Source organism: Dermochelys coriacea, chromosome 12 (genome assembly GCF_009764565.3).
Source record: "Dermochelys coriacea isolate rDerCor1 chromosome 12, rDerCor1.pri.v4, whole genome shotgun sequence".
NCBI lineage: Eukaryota > Metazoa > Chordata > Testudines > Dermochelyidae > Dermochelys > Dermochelys coriacea.
Genome location: NC_050079.1, coordinates 26,286,410 through 26,306,616, shown reverse-complemented (window position 1 = coordinate 26,306,616; position 20,207 = coordinate 26,286,410). Strand labels below are relative to the sequence as shown.

At 41.8% G+C, this 20,207-nt stretch overlaps 1 protein-coding gene across 9 annotated transcripts in view; it reads right to left on the bottom strand.

The window, feature by feature from the left end:
- The window catches only part of TK2 (thymidine kinase 2), a 30,162-nt gene that overhangs the window by 3,197 nt on the left and 6,758 nt on the right, over positions 1 to 20,207 (bottom strand). For 4 of the 9 annotated variants that reach the window (XM_038368379.2, XM_043495316.1, XM_043495320.1 and 1 more), the window contains exons 5-9: positions 17,862 to 17,951; positions 14,998 to 15,071; positions 2,417 to 2,505; positions 1,906 to 1,985; positions 45 to 125 (exon numbers count right to left, since the gene is read on the bottom strand). In XM_038368379.2, the coding sequence (XP_038224307.1) occupies positions 45 to 125; positions 1,906 to 1,985; positions 2,417 to 2,505; positions 14,998 to 15,071; positions 17,862 to 17,951 (414 nt within the window). Of the gene's footprint in view, positions 1 to 44; positions 126 to 1,905; positions 1,986 to 2,416; positions 2,506 to 14,997; positions 15,072 to 17,861; positions 17,952 to 19,423; positions 19,535 to 20,207 lie in introns of all 9 variants that reach the window. The other 5 variants (XM_043495317.1, XM_043495318.1, XM_043495321.1 and 2 more) reach the window with 4 other exon arrangements.

Sequence of the window (20,207 nt, the reverse complement as noted above, 5' to 3'; positions counted from 1 at the left end):
TGCCCGCGTGCTTACCTGGTTACAACTGATAAATATATACTTACGAGCACTGGAGAAGGAACTTTAAACAGTGTTTGTTTTATAAGCCACTCCTCGTAGAGCTGATGGATAGCTTCTAAATATTCCTATAAAAAGCCATTCAAAACAAAGGTTTACAGAGGTGAAAGATGTACCGCAGTTTCTGTACTTATATTTTTTAAAAGTAAACCAAATCAGCTAAGAGGTCAATGGCTTCAACCAACTGTGTATAAATAAGAAAGCTACCATCAAACACTTGATACTAACATCCAGGTTTCAGACATGGTTTGACAAATAAGGCAAGTTCTTATTATGCATTACATTGTGACTACAGAATGCAGTGCATCAGAAACTTTCACCCAACATTTCATTTGACTAAAGTCCGAGACTTTAAGGCCAAAAGGGACCATTGTGATCATCTAGTCTGACATCCTATATAGCACAGGCAAGAGCTTCCATAAAATAATTCCTATGAAGCATTTCTTTTATTCCCCTAGCTCCAGTTCACCATCCGAGTTCCACTAGCACCATCATTCCCATGGGATACCATTGCTGCTTCATGGTGAACCCACGCAGACGGGGCAAGTGGAATCTTTTAATTTCTTCTTACTGACAATGGCTACAATTTATCCCTGGTGTTAGGATTTAGCCTACACTGGATTTAACCCATTGAGTCAATGGGAGTGGAGAGCTCTCAGTACCTGGCAAGATCAAGACCTTTGTTTTAATTCCCATGGGAGGAGTCTGACTTAAACCTTGCACAGAGATGAATACCACAGACAGAAGAGGAAAGGACAAAAGGGAAAACTGAAATGAACATGGACTTCAGAGCTGCTTTTTATGTGGATACTTTTTTCTACATTCCCAGTTGATTTTCTTCTATTTTTGCTTGTCAGCAGCTATTAGATTTTCATGGAGAGGACTTAACCTTTTTCATTCACTATCGGTTTTTTCCTCAGTAACAGAGAAAGGCACTGCCAAGTGCAACACATGATGTCTCTTCAAAGCCACTGTAGTAAAACAACACCTAGGACTTATTCACCTAGGGGACATTTCATATAGCTCAGGATTTAGCTCTTGGCTTTTATCTCACCATACATGTTCAACCTGCCCAACTGCTCTTACTAAATCACCTTACAATAGAGGCACTTTAATAACAGGCAGCACATTCCTTCTATTACCCCATTTATTCCTGTCTTAGGGATTCATTAAGAAAGATCTGTTTGAGGCAGAGCCTTCACATAAACCATTGTTTAGGATATGCAGTAATCTAATTGTACAACTTATTTTTATTAAGTTCCTGTATCACTGCGTGCTTGATTTTTCAAACAGTGCCTTCTTTTGGGGCACAGGCAAACACCTGCAAGGGCATTTTTCAAGCCCAAAACACCTCTGCAGACAGCTGATGAAGTTTGCACATGTAAATTCTATCGCCGGCATGCACAGGAGCTCATACTCAAGAAGTGCATGTGGAAAAGGAGAGCAGGTGAGCATCCTTTGAAAATTTTGGTGGTGGATTTCTTTTTCTTTCCCATGTTCACTGAATTGTATTGTACTCACCTACCAGACCTACAAACATGTAGAACTTGGGGTAGTCACTGTCCAAAATTATTTTGATTTTTAAATAAATAAGGATTAACTTGTCTCTACTAGACTATAAAGCTACAATGAATCCTACTCACTCTTCCTAATAATAAATTTCACCCATCAGTGGAAACAGGTGGATTACATTGTGGCAAGGCCCTGACTTTTATTAATAGACTACAGGATAAGATTTTATATTTAGAGGTAGAGGAGCTACAGATTAAAAGCTATGAAGATACACACACATGATGTCCTGACAGGCATCTTGAGCCTCTGCTCTACTATGATGGAAGATTTCCTTACCATAGCAATGACCTTTTCCTCTTCTCTGCATCTATTCTTTAACCTCTCATAACAAGTTTCAGGAGAAGTCTGTAGATAAACTGCCATTAACAAAACATTGAAATGGTTATTTTAAAGGGTCAGATTTGAAAGCAACATAGAGCAGAAATCTCCTCCACAACCAACAGAAAAATAATCTATGGTAGGCATTTCTGACATGGATATCAGCCACAAACGTCCAGTGGCTCCACTGCTGGCCAGTCTGTCAGACACCAGTGGATTTGCTCTCGGAGGAAGGTAGCCACCTCCAAATGTCGTGGATATATAGAGATGAAGTATGGCTATGAAACAGCAGCACCAAATGTTCCAAAGGCATGACTGCTGTTTAACATGTACACTAGAAGGTATTTCTTATGTTACAGAAATTTAGGACACAGGAAATAGAAAAACATTATTTTCTCTCCTTTTTCATAATGCATTATAAAATACTCACTTTAAAATGGGACCAGTGTCAGAGAAGAACATGTTTTACCTATCAAATCAACCGAAACATCAGCATTCTTCATGATCCATTCAAACCATTCTGTTAGCACTACATAATCCACTTCTGGCATTCTCCCACTGCAACAATCAATAAGAAAATGATTTTTTATTACCTCTTTTGCTACAAAATCATACAGTGTACAACAGAGGGTCCGATTCTGATCTCACAAATGATTCGCACCAGTATACCTTTGAACTCACTAGAATTACTCCTGATTTACACCAGTATAAGTGTAATGCCCATAGTGCCTCTAGTCACATAGAAATATCGTTCAAGGGTCAGACATAAGAAAAACATGTTTAAAAATGAAATGCTGCCAAATATAACCCTCAGTTTTAACAGTTTTTGTAACAAAAATTTTATACTATTTCACAAAAACACAGTTACTTGGTGAACTAAGTAGGAAAATGTTACAATGTCAATATCTATACTGTAAATACAGTAAATTAGCATCAATTATATTTCAAAATTTTTCACAGTGGGACTGTTATGAATGTATTTAAACTGTTGCATGCCATGCATGTTTGATTGACTAAGCAACATCAACAATTTGTTACAGTTGCCAAAAGGAAGAGCAAGAATAATAATGGCATAATGTAAATTAGACTTTACTTTTCATGTGAGAAGTATTTATTAGGATAGAGGATTGTTGAAATATTCAGGAAGGTTAAGTTGAGCTCTGCATTCATTATACAGAATAAGCAATATTATAGACAACTATCCCAAAATGATCTCCTGTGGGTCTGGGGACAGAATAGGCCCACTGCTCCTCCTGCATGTCATAAAAGGCAACTAAAAGGGGGGTTGCCTGGAGGGATGGGCTCCGCCAGGTTAGAAATTTGCCCAAGGCACACCATATGATGAGCAATTCAACCATGTCCATACCGCATTGGTCGCAACCTGGGTTAATAATGACCGCGCCATCCGTCTCCCACCAGGGCAGACGCGACAAGTATACTACTGGTGTAACCCCAACAAAGAGGATCCATGGAAGAGATAATATTACCATAACCACATGGACAAACAGGGAGGTTGAAAGAACTCACGTACAAAATGGAACAATACACCTGGCACCTCCTAGAAATCTCTGAGGTCAGATGGAAGAACTTTGAAGAGGCACTAACAGAAGGCCATGTACTCTATTACAGTGGAGAGGACAAACATGTCAACAACATAGGATTTCTTGTGCATAAAGATATCAAGAATGCAGTATTAGGATGCCGCCCAATATCCAGCAGGCTTATTTCCATCCATTTAAAGGCAGTACCGTTTAATATCACACTGGTAGAAGTCTACGCTCCTACAACAGACTATGATGATGAGCAAATTTAAGATTTTTACAATCAGCTCCAAGACATTATCAATAAAGTACACAAGAAAGATATCCTGATTGTACAGGGAGATTGGAATGCTAAAGTGAGTACTGACGCATAGGCAGATTGGCGAGTTTATTGTGACCCTTTCTGTAATGCGGTAACCAATGAGAGAGGATTGAGACTTTTGGAGTTTGCCAGCTATAACAATCTGATTCTTGCAAACAGATTAGGAGCACATAAAGCATCCAGATAATTAATGTGGCATGCACCTGATGGTCTACATCACAGCCAAATTGACTACATCATGGTGAAAAAACGATTTTGTTCTGGAATTAACAGAGCTAAAATATGGAGCTTCCCCAGTACTGATACTGAAAGTGATCATGACCCTGTAATGCTAAACATTTGGCTACGGCTATGGCAAAATTATTAGGCCAAAGTTCACCAGAACCAAGTTTGACTTAGAAAGACTCAGAAACCGAAACATTGCAGTCATTCCAAGCAAGGATCAGCAGAAAATTTGCCCCACTGCTTACTCTAGAGGAAGACGTAGAAACAATGACTAACAATTTCAACACTGTAATGAATGAGGCAGCAATGGACATCCTTGGGAAACACCGTAAGAAGACAAAACTCTGGGTCACAAATTAAATACTACAAATATGTGAAATCAGAAGAGAACTCAAGAGAGACAAGAACAGCACTGAGGGAGCAGATAAATACAGAGCGATTGGCAGAAAGATCAAGAAAGGAATGAAGGTGGCCAAGCAGATATGGATTGAAAAACAATGCTCTAAAATTGAAGAGTGTATCAATAATAAAAATTGCAAACGAGCCTTCCAGGTTATAAAAGATCTGACGAAGGAAAGATGGACCAAAGCTAATGCAATTCAAGACAAAGAAGGGAACAATCTTACAGAAGAAAGTGACATCATCAACAGGTGGACAAACTACTGCTTTGCTCTATACAACCACCAGACAAATGGAGATCCTAGTGTCCTAGACAGCCCAGATTCAACACAGGAGGATGAATTTCCAATACTACATGAAGAAGTGGAGACAGCTGTGAAATCACTCAAGAACGGAAAGTCTACAGGTATTCATAACATCCCAGCCGAACTGATGAAATTTGGAGGAGAAATAGTAATAGATGCACTCACCAAGATCTGGCAGACCGGTGAGTGGCCCTCCACGTGGACACAGTCACTAAACATCACTCTGCCAAAGAAAGGCAACCTGCAATTGTATCAAAATTACCTGACCATGAGCTTAAATTAGCCATCCCAGCAAAGTGATGTTGAAAGTCATATTGAACACACTGAAGCCAGAGAATATCATCGCTGAAGAACAGGCTGGCTTTTGTGCTGGAAGAAATACCACAGAACAGATTTTCAACCTTTGTGTTCTAATTGAGAAGTACTTACAAACCAGCAGGACATCTACCATGTCTTTGTTGACTTCAAGAAGGCGTTTGACAGAGTATGGCACGAAGCTCTCTGCGCAACCATGAAGTAGTAAAATGTTGTCGTAAGCTTATTCTTAGCATTAAACAATTGTATGCCAAGGCCAGCAGTGCAGTTCTCATCAATGGCACAACAGAAGAGTGGTTTTGCACCACTTTTGGAGTCCGGTAAGGCTGCCTTCTTTCGCTCACACTGTTCAACATCTACTTGGAGTGCATAATGACTGACACCCTAGAAGATCACATATGCACAGTCAGCACTGGGGGGGGCGAACAATCTCAAATTTTCAGTTCACTGATGACACTGATGGCCTGGCAGGCAGCAAAGATGAACTTGTCAACCTTGTGAAATGACTGAATGAAACCTCCAAATACAGCATGGAAATCAGTGCAGAGAAAACCAAGCTAATGACAACATGACAGGATCACATATCACTGTCAGTGGACAAGGGCTGGAAACAGTGAAACGGCTCCAGTTTTGGGGGGCAATCATCACTGATGAAGGATCAAAGGCAGAAATTCTGGCAAGAACTGCGCAAGCAGCAGCAAAGCTAAAGCCAATCTGGAGGAATAAGAACATCTTCCTGGAATCTAAACTGAAACTTCTGCAAGCATTGGTCATCTCCATTTTTCTGTATCTGTGCAAGTCATGGACCCTTACGGCAGAACTTGAACAGAAAATACAGGTAGTAGAGATGAGATACATCCCTAAAATCCTGGGCATCTCCTACTTCAACCACGTCACTAATGAAGAGATCCGCAACATCACCCAATGCGCTCGGTCATATGAAGACCTCCTGATGACCGTGAAGAAGTGCAAGCTGAAGCGGAATGGCCATGTAACAAGATCATCTGGCCTATCCAAGATCATCCTTCAAAGGACAGTACCGGGGAAGAGAAGAAGAAAAGGTAGAGAGAAGAAGAGATGGACTGACAACATAAAAGAGTGGTCAGGAATGGACTTCCTGGAGACTCAAGCACTGACACAGAATTGTCAGGGATGGAGATAACTGGCTGATTGCTCATCAGTGATGGTGCCCCAAAGACCAAAGCGGTTATGGGAGTGATGATGATCCCAAAATGATCATCTTGATAAGAACAAACAGTAAAATATTAAACACGTAAATGAGTACAAAAAGTACTGATGTGGAGAACTCTTAGTAGACCTATGACCATTTGCAGCTTTCAGATGAGTTTAAAAGAGACAGACTTCTCTGCCATTCTTTTGGCAACGTTTGGATCGTCACCAAGGTGGAGATGGCAGCATATAAAGAAATATTTGCAATATCTACATTGGAGTTAAGAAAAAAAAAGCAAAAGCTTGCAGAAATTATACTACCCCCATTCCTTGTCTGCCATCCAAATTAACAGCTTGCCTCCACAATTTGGAGAAAGACAAAAAGGGAAAGGTAACAATTCATTGTGAACAAACAAACAACTGTTGTTTTTCAAATACCCGTAACTAGCAAATGTTTGTGTGTTACCATCCATAATGATTTTGTAAAGGTTACATTTTAACTGCACAAGCCAAGCAGAAAAACAAACAAACCACAGTTGATTCTGCCACTTTTCCCCCCCAAGACATACGAGAAGAGGAGGAGTGGCAAGGCTGGATAGAAATGGAAGTACAAAGACAACAAAACCCAGAATTAAATATATTGAAAATATATTTATATATTTATATTATATTATAATATATGCCATTGAAATCAATGGGAATACTTTGCATGAGCATCTGAAACAGGCTTATGGAAAATAAAGGTCATGTGAAAGAATCAAAGCAGATGTTCCTCTATCTCAACTGAAATCTTGCTGACGAGGACATGACTCTTCCAAAGTAAAAGTTCTCATTGCCAAGGTTATATAGGAATGGAAGTAACTTCCTAACCCAACTACTAATCTGATTTCAAATGGAAAAATTAACTTAATTATGATTTAGTCATAAAAATCATACATATTCAAATGCAGATGTCTAAAATTGCTAAAAACCAAATACATGCTTCCATTTCAATACTAAATACAGAGTTGTAATAATGATAAGAATATAGAATCATTTGCATTTCTGTGGCAACTTTCATCATGGACTCTCATGGCAAATGAAGGGAGCCTTGCAACAATTCCTGTAAATATTCTTCAGTTTTTTGCTGACAGGAGAGCTGAAGCACCAAGAGTTAAAGTGACTTTGAAAGCCCACACATGGAGTCAATGGCACCTGGGAACAGCACTCAAAATTTTTTAGCTCCCAGTCCCTTGCTCTAACAATGAGAAAAGGAAGGAAGCATGTTTAGATTAGATTAGAGATATGGAACTCCACTTGCTCCGTGGCTTTCAGTCAGGAACTCGTACTATATCCTCTTTCTATAAGCAAAGTCTGACCTCTATTCTTATACAGAATGCCTGTCCACCTCTGAGCAGCTTGGGTCTTTATTTCAAAAGATTCAAGGTGTCCGTCCCGTCCCCCCCCCCCCTTTTTTTTTTTTTTTTAAAAAGTTTTTTTTTAAAAGTGCACTTTTCTTGTAATTGATAGCAAACCCCTTAAATAAATACCCCCTTGCACTGATATTAAACTAAGATCCCTCTTTGCTATCCAGTTTTGCTTTGCTGAAAAGGTTAGTTGAATAGCTTGGACCTGGACCTCTCAATAAAATTCCAGCAGCCTGAACCTGAAGAAGTCACTCCAGTTGGTCTAGTTTTTTGGATGCTCATTACAGATTCCATTGACATACCATTGGCAACCACTGTTGGGTTCCCTTTATGGCCCTTGGTCGGTTTACTTAAGACAGCTGCTTTATAACTTGCCTAGGGATAAGAATCTTTAAGCCTGTCTGAACTGAATATGAGAATCCTCCAGGGAGTAGCTAAAGCAGAAGAAATTGTTCCTTTGGCTCCCACTTGGAAAATGAGGTATACGTCTTTATGAAGACTATTAGTTAAGTAAATGCTCTGGAGTGTAACCATTTAAGCTGGAGCTTTACAAATTCCAAAAGTTCAATGATTTTCTTTAATCTCACTAACTCTCATGCATATGTTGAAAGGACCCCCATTAACTGAAACTACAGCATAACTCATCAATGCAGATAAAGAACAAGGGCCAACTTCCAGTCATGTACTCCACACTGCCATTATTGAAAAGCAATTTGTTTTATACCTTCGGGCAACCAATGAAAGTCGCCATACTGCTAACACCACACAGCTCAAACTCTCCATTAAACGATCTAGAATTGTGCTAAAAGCTTCCACAGCAAGGACTTCACTCGAGCTAGTATAATAATGTATACATCTCAGTGTAACATTCAGGTCATGAGTCTCAGAGCTAATCAGTACAGAACAACCCTCATAACTCTCTCTTTCAGGATATCTAGTGCATCACTTATTGTTTATCTACCGAACAGAAGTCAGAATTCTGGCTCCACATCTCTGCACCAAAAAATGAGTTCACATGCCACACAAGATAGGGCAAGGAGAATGAACAAGCCACTGGTCTTAAAAGCATTAAAAACAAACAAAAATCTTCTCTGCATCGTTGTGCAGCATGCTATGCAGAGTTAGCTACCACCCTCCACTAGAAATGGCTGCATTTCCAGAGTGCGGTGAGCTATAAAGTAACTGAGGATCTTTCTGGATGAAAAGGTGCTACTTAATAAACGTAAGATATTGTTATATCTTTGTAGAATGTGTCTTTAAGAAGTACTTTAGTTATTCCCTGGGAAGGAATAAACAGAGAACAAGGTTCCAGTCAGAAATAAAGACAGAATATATTTCAATATCACACCAGTACACAAGGTTCACCAATGCAAGAACAGTCTCTCTCCACACTGACAGTCACATGCATGCTAACATATCACATGCCACTAAATTCTCACCATCGTGAAGTGACAGTCCTCAGGCTACCCAAGCCTGTGAGTCTCCTTGTTACCCCTGCCTCCAGTGAGAGGGAGTCTTCCCTGTGGTAGCTGGGTGGCAGCTCACAGGCACCACCAGCCCTTCAGTCACTCAAGCACTCTGCTCTGTGCTTATGCCAGTCCTAACTTCATCTTGCAGGTTAACAGCTCCAACCCAATCCCAGAGTCCCTTTGAATTGTTCTCCCGTAACATCTAGCCCCAACACTAGCTATTTGCAGAATTCACCACAAAGGTGCAGTGGATCCTAGTTTACTAGTTCTTCCTTAAACCACCACCTGTTGCCCACACAGCACTTATGATAAAACAAAAAGGTTTATTTATTTAACTAGAACCAAGAGTATGGTGGAAACAAGTGGTTACAGTACAAAATAAAATCATGGACCGTGAACCTGAGCCTATACTTGTCAATAGTTACCTTTCCTAGCTAATAAAGTAGATTTCCCACCCCTCAAGTTCAGTCTATTGCAGAGCTGGCTGGTTTCTCAATAACCAGGATCCAAAATGTTCATGAAAGTACCCAACTCCACCAGGGGTTCTCCTCATTTAGTGCATCCAGAGAGTGTCTTTTTTATACTCTGTGATTCTTGAAAACAGTCTTTTGTTTCCCTACACAGCCAGGGTGAAACTCTGTCTGGTGTAAAGTTCCTTTTTCACCTCAGAGGTTTGGATTGTTTGATTGCCTAGGGAGGTTGTGAAATCTCCATCATTGGAGATTTTTAAGAGCAGTTACACAAACACCTGTCAGGAATGGTCTAGATCGGGGTGGGCAAACTCTTTGGCCCAAGGGCCACATCTGGGTGGGGAAATTGTATGCAGGGCCATGACTGTAGGGCTGGAGCAGGGGGTTGGGGTGTGGGAGGGAGTGTGGGGTGTGGGAAGGGGCTCAGGGCAAGAGTTAGGGTGCAGGAGGAGTGCAGGAGGGGGCTCAGGGCAGGTGGTTGGGGGCTCAGGGCAGGAGTGCAGGAGTGGTGCATCAGGGGGCTCAAGGCAGGGGGTTGGGGTGCAGGAGAGGTTTGGGGTTCGGGCTCCGGCCCAGCGCCGCTTACCTCAAGCAGCTCTGGGGTGGCAGCAGCATGCAGCAGGGCTAAGGCAGGCTCCCTGCCTGCCCAGGCCCCGCACCACTCCTGGAAGTGGCCACCCTGTCCGGCAGTGGCTCCTGGGGATGGGGTGGGGCAGGCTGCAATGCTGTGCTCTGCCCTCGCCAGAGGTTACCACTCCTGAAGCTCCCATTGGCTGCAGTTTCCCATTCCCGGCCAATGGGAGCTGCAGGAGGTGCTGCCTACAGGCAAGGGCAGCGCACGGAGCACTCTACCTACCCTCCCCCAGGAGACATACAGGGACATGGTGACGGCAGCTTCCAGGAGCGGTGTGGGGCCAGGGCAGGCAGTGAGCCTGCCTTAGTCCGACTGTGCCATGGGATTGGCAATCCCTCAAGCCAGATTGAAAGACTTGATGGGCTGGATCTGGCCCCTGGGCCATAGTCCCTGGTCTAGATAATACTTAGTCCTGCCATGAGTGCAGGGGACTGGACTAGATGACCTCTCAAGGTCCCTTCCAGTCCTATGATTCTATGGTTCTGCTGATGGTTTTCCATGAATAGTTTTGGGAGGGAGCAAGGCTAGTCAATTGAGATTTGTATCACCTTGCCATCTGATTAGGGATTAGTGACACCTCCCTCTTGCTTGAATGGGCCATCCCTGAGGCCATCATCTCTTGGTGTTTCATTTCTACTCCAGGTCCCAAAGTATACTTTCAGTATAAATACATTGGTTTTTAATATTACCTGTACATACATCTCGCAATGATTTTGAGTCTTGACAAGTTATGAGCTTTCTGCATATACCTCACATGATATCCATTTTGGATAAATACTTTGCAAAATATGTGTTCGGTGTAAGCAGTTTGTCAGGTCTGAGGTGAGAGCGGTTTATTAAGAACAGGGGACTCTTTGCCAAGAGATCTCTGTGTCACACATGTAAATAGAGAATGCCTATAAAATTAATATTCCCCATGTCTCAGAACCATAACAGTAGCAATACCAATTTAATGTGGGGAAGATTTTCAAGGTAATGATGGCAGTTAGGTGTCCAACTCCCACTGATGCCTCTGAAAATCTTGTCAAGACCTGGCATAAGAAATACGATTGCCATGCAAACTTGGTGAGTAATAGAACTATGCCAGGTCAATGAATAGCTTTATTTTCTTGATATTTGTAGGGAAGAAGCTATTTTGTGGTAGCAATTTCAGTGCAACTACTACACATCTCAGATGATTTAAAATCATCAGGACTTTGGTTTCATGCCTCACGCTTATCCCCCTCTGAAGTGTTTTATAATCCTGCCTTAGTGAGAGGGGAGGGACTAAATGACCTCTTAAGGCCAGTCTTACAATTCTATGATTCTACAAGAAACCAGAAACACACATTTTGGTGCATCTTAGAGTTGAAGACTAGTTACATTGGCTATGTCGATACAAAAATTTCCATAGTCATAATCACACATGCACTAAGTAATAAGATTGCCTATGGTTACACCATGCCCTATTTTAGGAGATCCAAAGTAGGTCCTAAACTACATATAATGTCATCTATTAACTGTCAAACCACATCTATTAATTATAAAAGACCAATCACTTTTTGTCCCTCATGTATCCTTTTCCATATTCTATGAGATCATTTCCCAAACACGTAAATATCCATTCACACACTCTGACTCGTTTGTTTAATTTGCAACCAATTTTGCAGTTTGTTGTAATGAGGCACAAAGCATATACCTGGTCCCCAATACTACCAAAACAGAAATGCCAAGAGCCATAGGTGCCTTTAGAAAATATGTTACAAAGTCAAGAAATAAAGTCATTGCACATTATACTTAGCCTTTTAGCGGTAGGCAAGATTTTCAGTCCTTATGACACAAGCATTTGGTCCAATATGAAAAAAGCAAATCAATAGCTTAAAAGAAAGAAAAAGAACTAAGTATAGTCTTCTGAATACAGACTATGATAAACAGTGACTCTTACTATTTTCCACTGTTTTTACATGCCTTCATCTTAGTTTATCACTTATGTAAACAGTGAAAGTAACTCCGTAACAAATGCAACTGAAGAGCTTGTGTAGCATGCCATCTTGTGGATCTACTGGCAACAGCTGTTTTCCCCACAGATTTGGGCAAGAAACATTTTTCCTATAACCAATCTGAGGTTTCCAAACTATAATCCATTACAGATTGTTTCAAATATATTAAAAAGCCAGCACTGAAAAGAACAAACAATGCTGAGTGCATTATTTCAGATGGGAAGGCACTTATTACATGATTGATATGTTGCCTTCTGCTACACTGTCTCAGGCTGAAGGTAATGGACTGAAGGTAAATAAATCCATTGCAATCGACATACTACACTGACTATGGTGACAGACTGTGCCACACAATCTCAAAGAAACTGAGGAACCACCTGATCAGCATCCTGTACAGCAGACAGGAGAAGATCAAGAATGAGCTCTCAAAACTGGAGACTCTCTTACAAAACCAACCTTCCACACAAACGTCCATGTGGCTGGACTTTACAAAAAAAAAAAGAGACAAGCCATTTAAGCACACTTCACTACTCTTCAGAGGAAAAAGGACAGTAAATTATCTAAACTCCTACATGCCACAGGGGGCTACAACAGTGGTACCCTCAACTCACCTAACAATATTGTTAATCTATCCAACCACACACTTAGCCCGGCGGAGGAGTCTGTCCTATCTCAGGTTTCAGAGTAGCAGCCGTATTAGTCTGTATTCGCAAAAAGAAAAGGAGCACTTGTGGCACCTTAGAGACTAAAAATTTAGCCCTGACAGGGCCCCCGCCTGAGACCAGGGCCTCCTATTAACAAATAGCATAAGCTTTCGTGAGCTACAGCCAATACAACCAAATTTGCTCCAATCCCTCAGACAGAGACAAACACCTACAAGGTCTTTGTCAAGCATTCTTAAAACTACAATATCCAACTGGGGAAGTGAGGAAACAGATTGACAGAGCAAGACAGGTACCCAGAAATCACCTACTACAGGACAGGCCCATCAAGGAAAACAACAGAACACCACTGGCCATCACGTACAGCCCCCAGCTAAAACCTCTCCAGCACATTATCAACAATCTACAATCTATCCTGGAAAATGATCCCTCACTCTCACAGACCTTGGGAGACAGGCCAGTTCTCGCTTACAGACAGCTCCCCAACCTGAAGCAAATACTCATCAGCAACTACACACCACACCACAGAAACACTAACCCGGGAACCAATCGCTGTAGCAAACCTTGTTGCCTACTCTGTCCCCTAGCTACTCTAGCGACACCATCAGAGCACCCAACCACATCAGCTACACCATCAGAGGCTCATTCACCGGCACGTCTACTAATGTTATATATGCCATCATGTGCCACCAATGCCCCTCTGCCTTTTATATTGCCCAAACCAGACAGTCCCTACGTAAAAGAATAAATGGACACAAATCAGACATCCGGAATGGTAACATACAAAAGCCAGTAGGAGAACACTTCAATCTTTCTGGACATTCTAGAACAGATAAAAGTAGCTATACTTGAACAAAAAAACTTCAGAAACAAGACTTCAAAGAGAAACAGCAGAACTAAAATTCATTTGCAAATTTAACACCATTAATTTGGGCTTGAATAGGAACTGGGAGTGGCTGGCTCATTACAAAAGCAGCTTTGCCTCTCCTGGAATTGACACCTCTTCATCTATTATTGGGAGTGGACTACATCCACCCTGATCGAACTGGCCCTGTCAACACTGGTTCTCCACTTGTGAAGTAACTCCTCGCTCCCTTCACGTGTCATTATATAATGCCTGCATTTGTAATTTTCACTCCATGCATCTGAAGAAGTGGTGTTTTACCCAGGAAAGCTTATGCCCAAATAAATCTGTTAGTCTTTAAAGTGCCACCAGACTCCTTGTTTTTTTTGTTGATACAGTCTAACACGGCTACCCCGATACTTGTCTCAGGCTGTGATCTCATCACTTATGACAAGCTAACCAGAGTTGGGCCTGGTCATTACATGAATGGTATTCTAAGGAAAAAACACAGGCTGCTACAGAAACTATTTGTAATTCAACGGGCACCACTCTTCACTCACACAATGACCTCAGATGGTTTTAGGAGCACCATGTTCTTGGATGTACCAAATTATGGATGAGTTGTAAAACAGAAGTCCTGAAAATTTTCTCTTTAGCATTGCATGAGAATGTAAGCAAGATAAACTCCAGACACTGGCCAAATCTAGTTTGTGTAATTAATGTACATTGTATCTACCTAATTTCCCTGTTCCAATTGCCTACAGTTTTATTCTTCATGTCCTGTCCTAAATTGTAGTGTATCTTTCTGAATACTACTAAACAGCTGTTTTGTTTCAGCCCAGAGAAGATTGGATTGCGTGTGTGTGTGCGCGCTGAAGAACTGTTAATGAATATCCTAAATGCACAGGTTTAGAGTAGCAGCAGTGTTAGTCTATATCCACAAAAAGAACAGAAGTACTTGTTGCACCTTAGAGACTTACAAATTTATTAGAGCATAAGCTTTCTAAATGCACAATGTACTTCATCCAGAAGGCTCCTCAAGATTGTCATATATAGAGACAAATCCTATAGTTTTTTTTTGTTTTGTTTTTTTAAAAAAAAAAAAAAAAAAAACTTACCTGTAATACTTAAAAGATAACGGCAGCATTGACTGAGTAAACAACCACTAGCTCTCTAATATACTGCTGCCAGGTTTCATGGATTACCGAAATGCAAATTACCAAAGAAAACTAAGATGATCAGTTTACTTAAAAAAAAAACCTCTATATAGTTAAAACAGGAAGCTAAAGTAGTAAACCATTTACTGTACCTTCGATATAAGTTTTCTACAAAAATGTGTTTTGCACTGTGAATTGACCGCTCCATCATTCTTAGCGGGGAAATCTACAAGATAAAAATAAAAACAGCCATTCACTAGTTTTACATTTTCTAATGTTCTTAATTTCTTTCACCCCCTAATGCTGCATAGCATGTCCTTTTAACTCCATTATTGATCATCTTCTTCATGGTCACTACATTATTAAACTTCTACTAAACTATGCTGATTGTAACACAGACTAATTGTTTGGTCAGAGAGAAAAAAAATTACTCTTACTCAGGAAACATCATGTATATAAACCTGGGATTCCAGAACCAGGAGTTCCCTGACACACTAGACTTATGGAAGATGTATGAAGGCTAACTGCAGGAGCACCAAACCCACCAATACCAAGAGGTTAATCACTAGATACTTGACTAGAAATAAACTGCAGTCCATTAGAATGTGCAGAGCAATAGGAACTGTCACTGCCTGAAGTGGTGCCTTCCTCAGATATATTACTGTGCTTATTACATAGGGCACTGATCAGAGACACTATAGAAAGAAAACAGGATTTTAGAATTGTCTCAAGTATGCTACTCCTCTTTCACGGAGCCAGAGTGCAATTGGCAGAGTATCTCAGCTCCATCTGATCTACCACCCAAATGGACTTCAATTTTGGTGAATGATGATTTCCTGCCAATGTTCAAGCTTTTCTCCCTGGTCTCCAAAGAATCAGGTGGTGCTGGAGGAGTTCCTTCCAATCAGCTATTCTGCACAGAGTTAATGGTCACACAGTCACAATTGCTACTGCAAGGTTGACACAGGAACTGGCAGCAGAGTACAGTTTAGAATTCAGGGGAGCTTTTAATGAGCTCTTAAGAGACACAGGAACTTTTAACATTTTGCAAATCAAACAAAAGAACTCTCTGCACTTTCAAGCACACCCAAACCTTCTGGGTTTTTTCTAGAGCTATGCTAGGAAATACAAAAGGAACTGGGTTCTGGGTACTGAGCAACCCCAGTTGTCTGCTGCTCAATATGCTCCTTTGCATGGCAGGTCTTTCATCTCACAACTTTCACAGAAGTGATGGTGCATGGAGCATTTTTCAACATGTTTTGCAAGACAGAGCTCTGGAAGGCTTCCTGCCTCTTTAGCCTCTTCTGTATCTACAGGGAAGATTGAGAGAGAGAGAGAGAAAAGTTCCATCCACCCTGAAGCTGTACAACACATGGACTCTTCTGTGGCTGTGAGAGCCAGAGCAGTGCTTTAGGGCATGGGGCACAAGGGGAAGGCATTTTGCCCCTGGAACACAGAAAGAGACTGAGGATGGGGAGGGAACGTGCTCAGAAGTGGAAATGATGACACCCACTAAATGGGTGAAGCATGCACTCTCTCATTAACATGCTCGCTGTTAATAGGTGCAGAGGAGACTGGGATGTGGATTTCACCCCATCCAGCCATGGTCCCTGTAGAGTGCCTCTGGCCACACTAACCCACCTCCATCACGCTCACTTAGCACAACACCAATATGCTGGCTGCCTCCTTCATTAATGCACAAGATGGAAAAATGTCTCCCTGTGACCTCTCTTCCCTGCGTATCTGTGTAAAAGCAGCCACAATCTGGTATGTTCTGTTACTGCTTTAATCCATACTAGGGACACAGCCATTATAAAAGGCTACTGTCTGCTCATTTTAGGAGACTAATGTCTCAGCATTTTTTCATTGAAGCTATCAACCATATCCCTTTTCCTTCTTTACATACCAGCCAGGATACAGGTATAATTTTTATTTGTATTTTCATCCAAGAAGAACCCAGCATTATGGTGCAATTGTCTCATAACACACACTGAATAGAAAGTTAACAGAATCTGTCCAAATCTTCAAGAGTGCAGAGAAGTGAGAACTGGGCATACTTCAAAACTGGAACTTGTAAAATGTCACTTTTCTGACAAGGAAAAGAGAAACTATTTCCAGAAGTCCCCAAACCACAGCCTTATAGAACTATTTTTGTCAAATTACTATCAATCATTTTCATTGGACCATAACCTTACATGGGACTTTACAAAGAAAAACCCCTGCCCCAAAGCAGGGTCAGACAATATGATACAATAACAAACAGTTCAGGTATAAAAGTAACTGGAGATGCTATCAAGTGGGCAGGAAACGATAAATCAAGACTCCAAGGCAACAACAAAGGCGTTTCGGGGGGAGGGAGGGGATGAGAAAGGAAAAAGGGAGGATTCAGCCCAAAGAGTGCACAAGGAAGAGGACTGGGAAGAATGTGAGAAGGGAGCAGAAGGAAAACGGATGACGAGAAAGAAGCGTAGACAATCCAAAAGGAAGAGGTAGATGATTTTAGCAGAAGCATTTTGGATGGGTTAGAGTGGAAAGAGGTGAGAAGCAGGAAGCTGCATTTGTGTTTAGAGTCCCATGGGTCACCGGTCAGCAGGGTGTATTCTGAGTGACACCAGCCAATGTGTGATTTTGAATCTTCACATTTAAGATTACCATATGTGAACCCAGAGTTTGAGGTTCCTACAATTCACATACACCAAAAAATAAATAAAAAGATAACAGTCAAGCTGAGAGATGACCAAGGCATGGGCCAGCATTTAACAGTAAGCAATAATGGATATGGGAATAAAACACATGTAAATATGGTAGATGGGAGGTAGATGTCCCAGCCCCCACTGAGCATTGACTTGAGTATCAGTGTCTTTTCACATGGAAATTCCTACTAGCTTCAGGAACACAGATTGAAAGTCAACCTAGGGTCTTATCTTCTGGATGCAGGGTTATCAAATTATTTTGATCCATAAATGCACCTTAATATCTCTGCTTCAGATTAAAAGAAAAAATATCTTTAAATTACCATTGGCCTGGTATGCTGATCCAACATGGTAAGCTGTATGTATGTCTGCAACGTTATCCCCCACCGTGATGAATCTTGATACATTAAACCCTGATTTGGGGATGGGGGCAGAAGAGTAAGAGAGAAAGAAAACCACTTTGATTATACCAATTAGTAACAAATAAAGCTACGCTATTTATTTTATAGCTGATCAGAGTTACCAAAATAATGGCATTAAGGTAGCAGACACCAGTATTATTACTTCTGGGGGCATTCTGTGCCAAAAAATTAAAAATTCTGTGCCAAAAAATTAAAATTTCTGTGCACATTTTAAAATTCTGCAAATTTTATTTGTCAAAATAATCACACCAGTTTCAATTATTTTGGAAATTTATTTCAAAATACCTGTCAGCAAGTATGTCTGAAACAATACAGACACACACAAAAATTCCCCCAGGAGTAGAGAGTTAAAGAAACCCCCTATGACCACCCAGTTCTTGTTTCTCTGCCCTTTCCCGCCCTTCGCCCCCTGAGCCCAGCCAGGGGACCAGATACCAACAACCCCTCCCCTGCAGAGCCCAGCTGTGCCCGCTCCCAGCCAATATACACGAACCCCCACCTCCCCAGGGCCCAACCACAGGCCCCCCCCTTGCCCAGATAGTCATACCCCCTCCCTCCCCGAGCCTACCTGTGCCCCCGCCCCCAAGACACCTGCCCCTCTCTTCCCCCAGGGATCCAGAGGGAGAAATAGCCTGATGCTCGGTCCCAGGCTTGTGTGGAGTTTCCTTTGCGCCGCCCTCTCCTTCTCTCAGGGCACGCTGGGAATTGCAGCAGCCAGGAACGCTCTAACTCCTTCCCCTCCCCCCCGGAAGGGCATGCTGGGCTCTCTTGTGCATGCTGGGCTCCGTTGGGTCCAGCAACCTCGAATGGCGGCCAACAGCACTGCTGCCAATTTCTGTGAGGGAAAGGAAATTCTGCGCGCAGTGTTAATTTCTACAAAACTCTGCGCAGAATTTCCGCAGGAGTAAAAGAATGAAATGACTCATCCACATTTGGCGGAGCATGTGTTGGAATTATGGGCCTAATCATAAGGACACTGAGCACTCAGAATGCCCACTAAACTCAGTGGGAGTTACAGGCACTCAGCACCTCTCTGAATGAAAACATATGTAGTGCATTTATCTCAAGAGAGCTCACAGCCTGAAGTCTCCTCTATGAGGCAAATGCAAATTACACCATGTCTAAAAAAATGAATCTGCTTCTGTGCTTGTCTGAGCAGGGCTAGAGCTCCCAGGACAGTGAATGACACTACAGAGGAGTAGCTAGATGTGTCCACAGTATCTACTGTGACTCTGAGAAGAGAGGTCTTTTACACAGCACATTATAGGGTTTTTCCCCCTGGGGCTCCGCAAAGCATTTCTCTAATCTCCAGGACTCCCACCCCGCTTCAATTCTTTACACCAGTAAATATCAGCCTCTACCATAAACCCAAAGCATAACACTTTATAGTAAAAAAGGAGTTTTTAGGATCAAGTGTTGGTTTGCAAAATGGCTTAATAGCAAACATCAGGGGTTAAAGTGATCTGAATTGCCTGCAGACACAGACTTGGCCTCTCTCCCGCACCTCAAAGAGAGTTGTGAGGCAGGTGAAGATCTTGGTGACAAGTCATGAAGCAGTGCAACCCCCTGCTATACTGCCAATGGAAAAATAGAAAGCAGAGCATCAGTAATCTCCACCCAAGAGAATTTGCTTTCCTGAGGATACACTGCTACTAATAATGGAGCCAAAATGCATATTGTGGGTGCAAAAGTGCAGGTACTTTGAACAGGCTGTGTGCGCAATTTAGGCTGGAAGTGAAATGTATTCATTTACTTTGATTTCTGACCCCCCGCTCTGGGTAATACTACTACTAATCAATCAGAGGGTGGAGTCTCTGACGGCGCTGCATCACTGCGTTAAAAGTGTCCGATTCCGTGAGGTGAGGATGACCCTGCACACTCATCATCATCAATGAAGGTACTCAACATCTTGCAGGACACTTTATCAGCAGTCACACAGCACTCCCTGACTGCCAAATCCAACTCCTTTCACCTGACTACACACTCTACTTGTATTGTATTGTTTAGTATTAAAAAACAATTTCCTGCCTGCTTTGAGCATTTGAAAGAGCTGTCCTAGACTTAGTTTGTTTATGAACTAAAGATCTCACTGCCAGGCAGTAACAGACCCATTGTGTCTCCAAGATGACTTTAAGACTCCAATCCTGCAACCTGCTCCATGCAGACAGACCTTTATGGCTGCACAGAGCTCACTGATTTCAAAATGTGGCTCACTGTAGATGCAGCATCCATCAGCATGGAACTGTT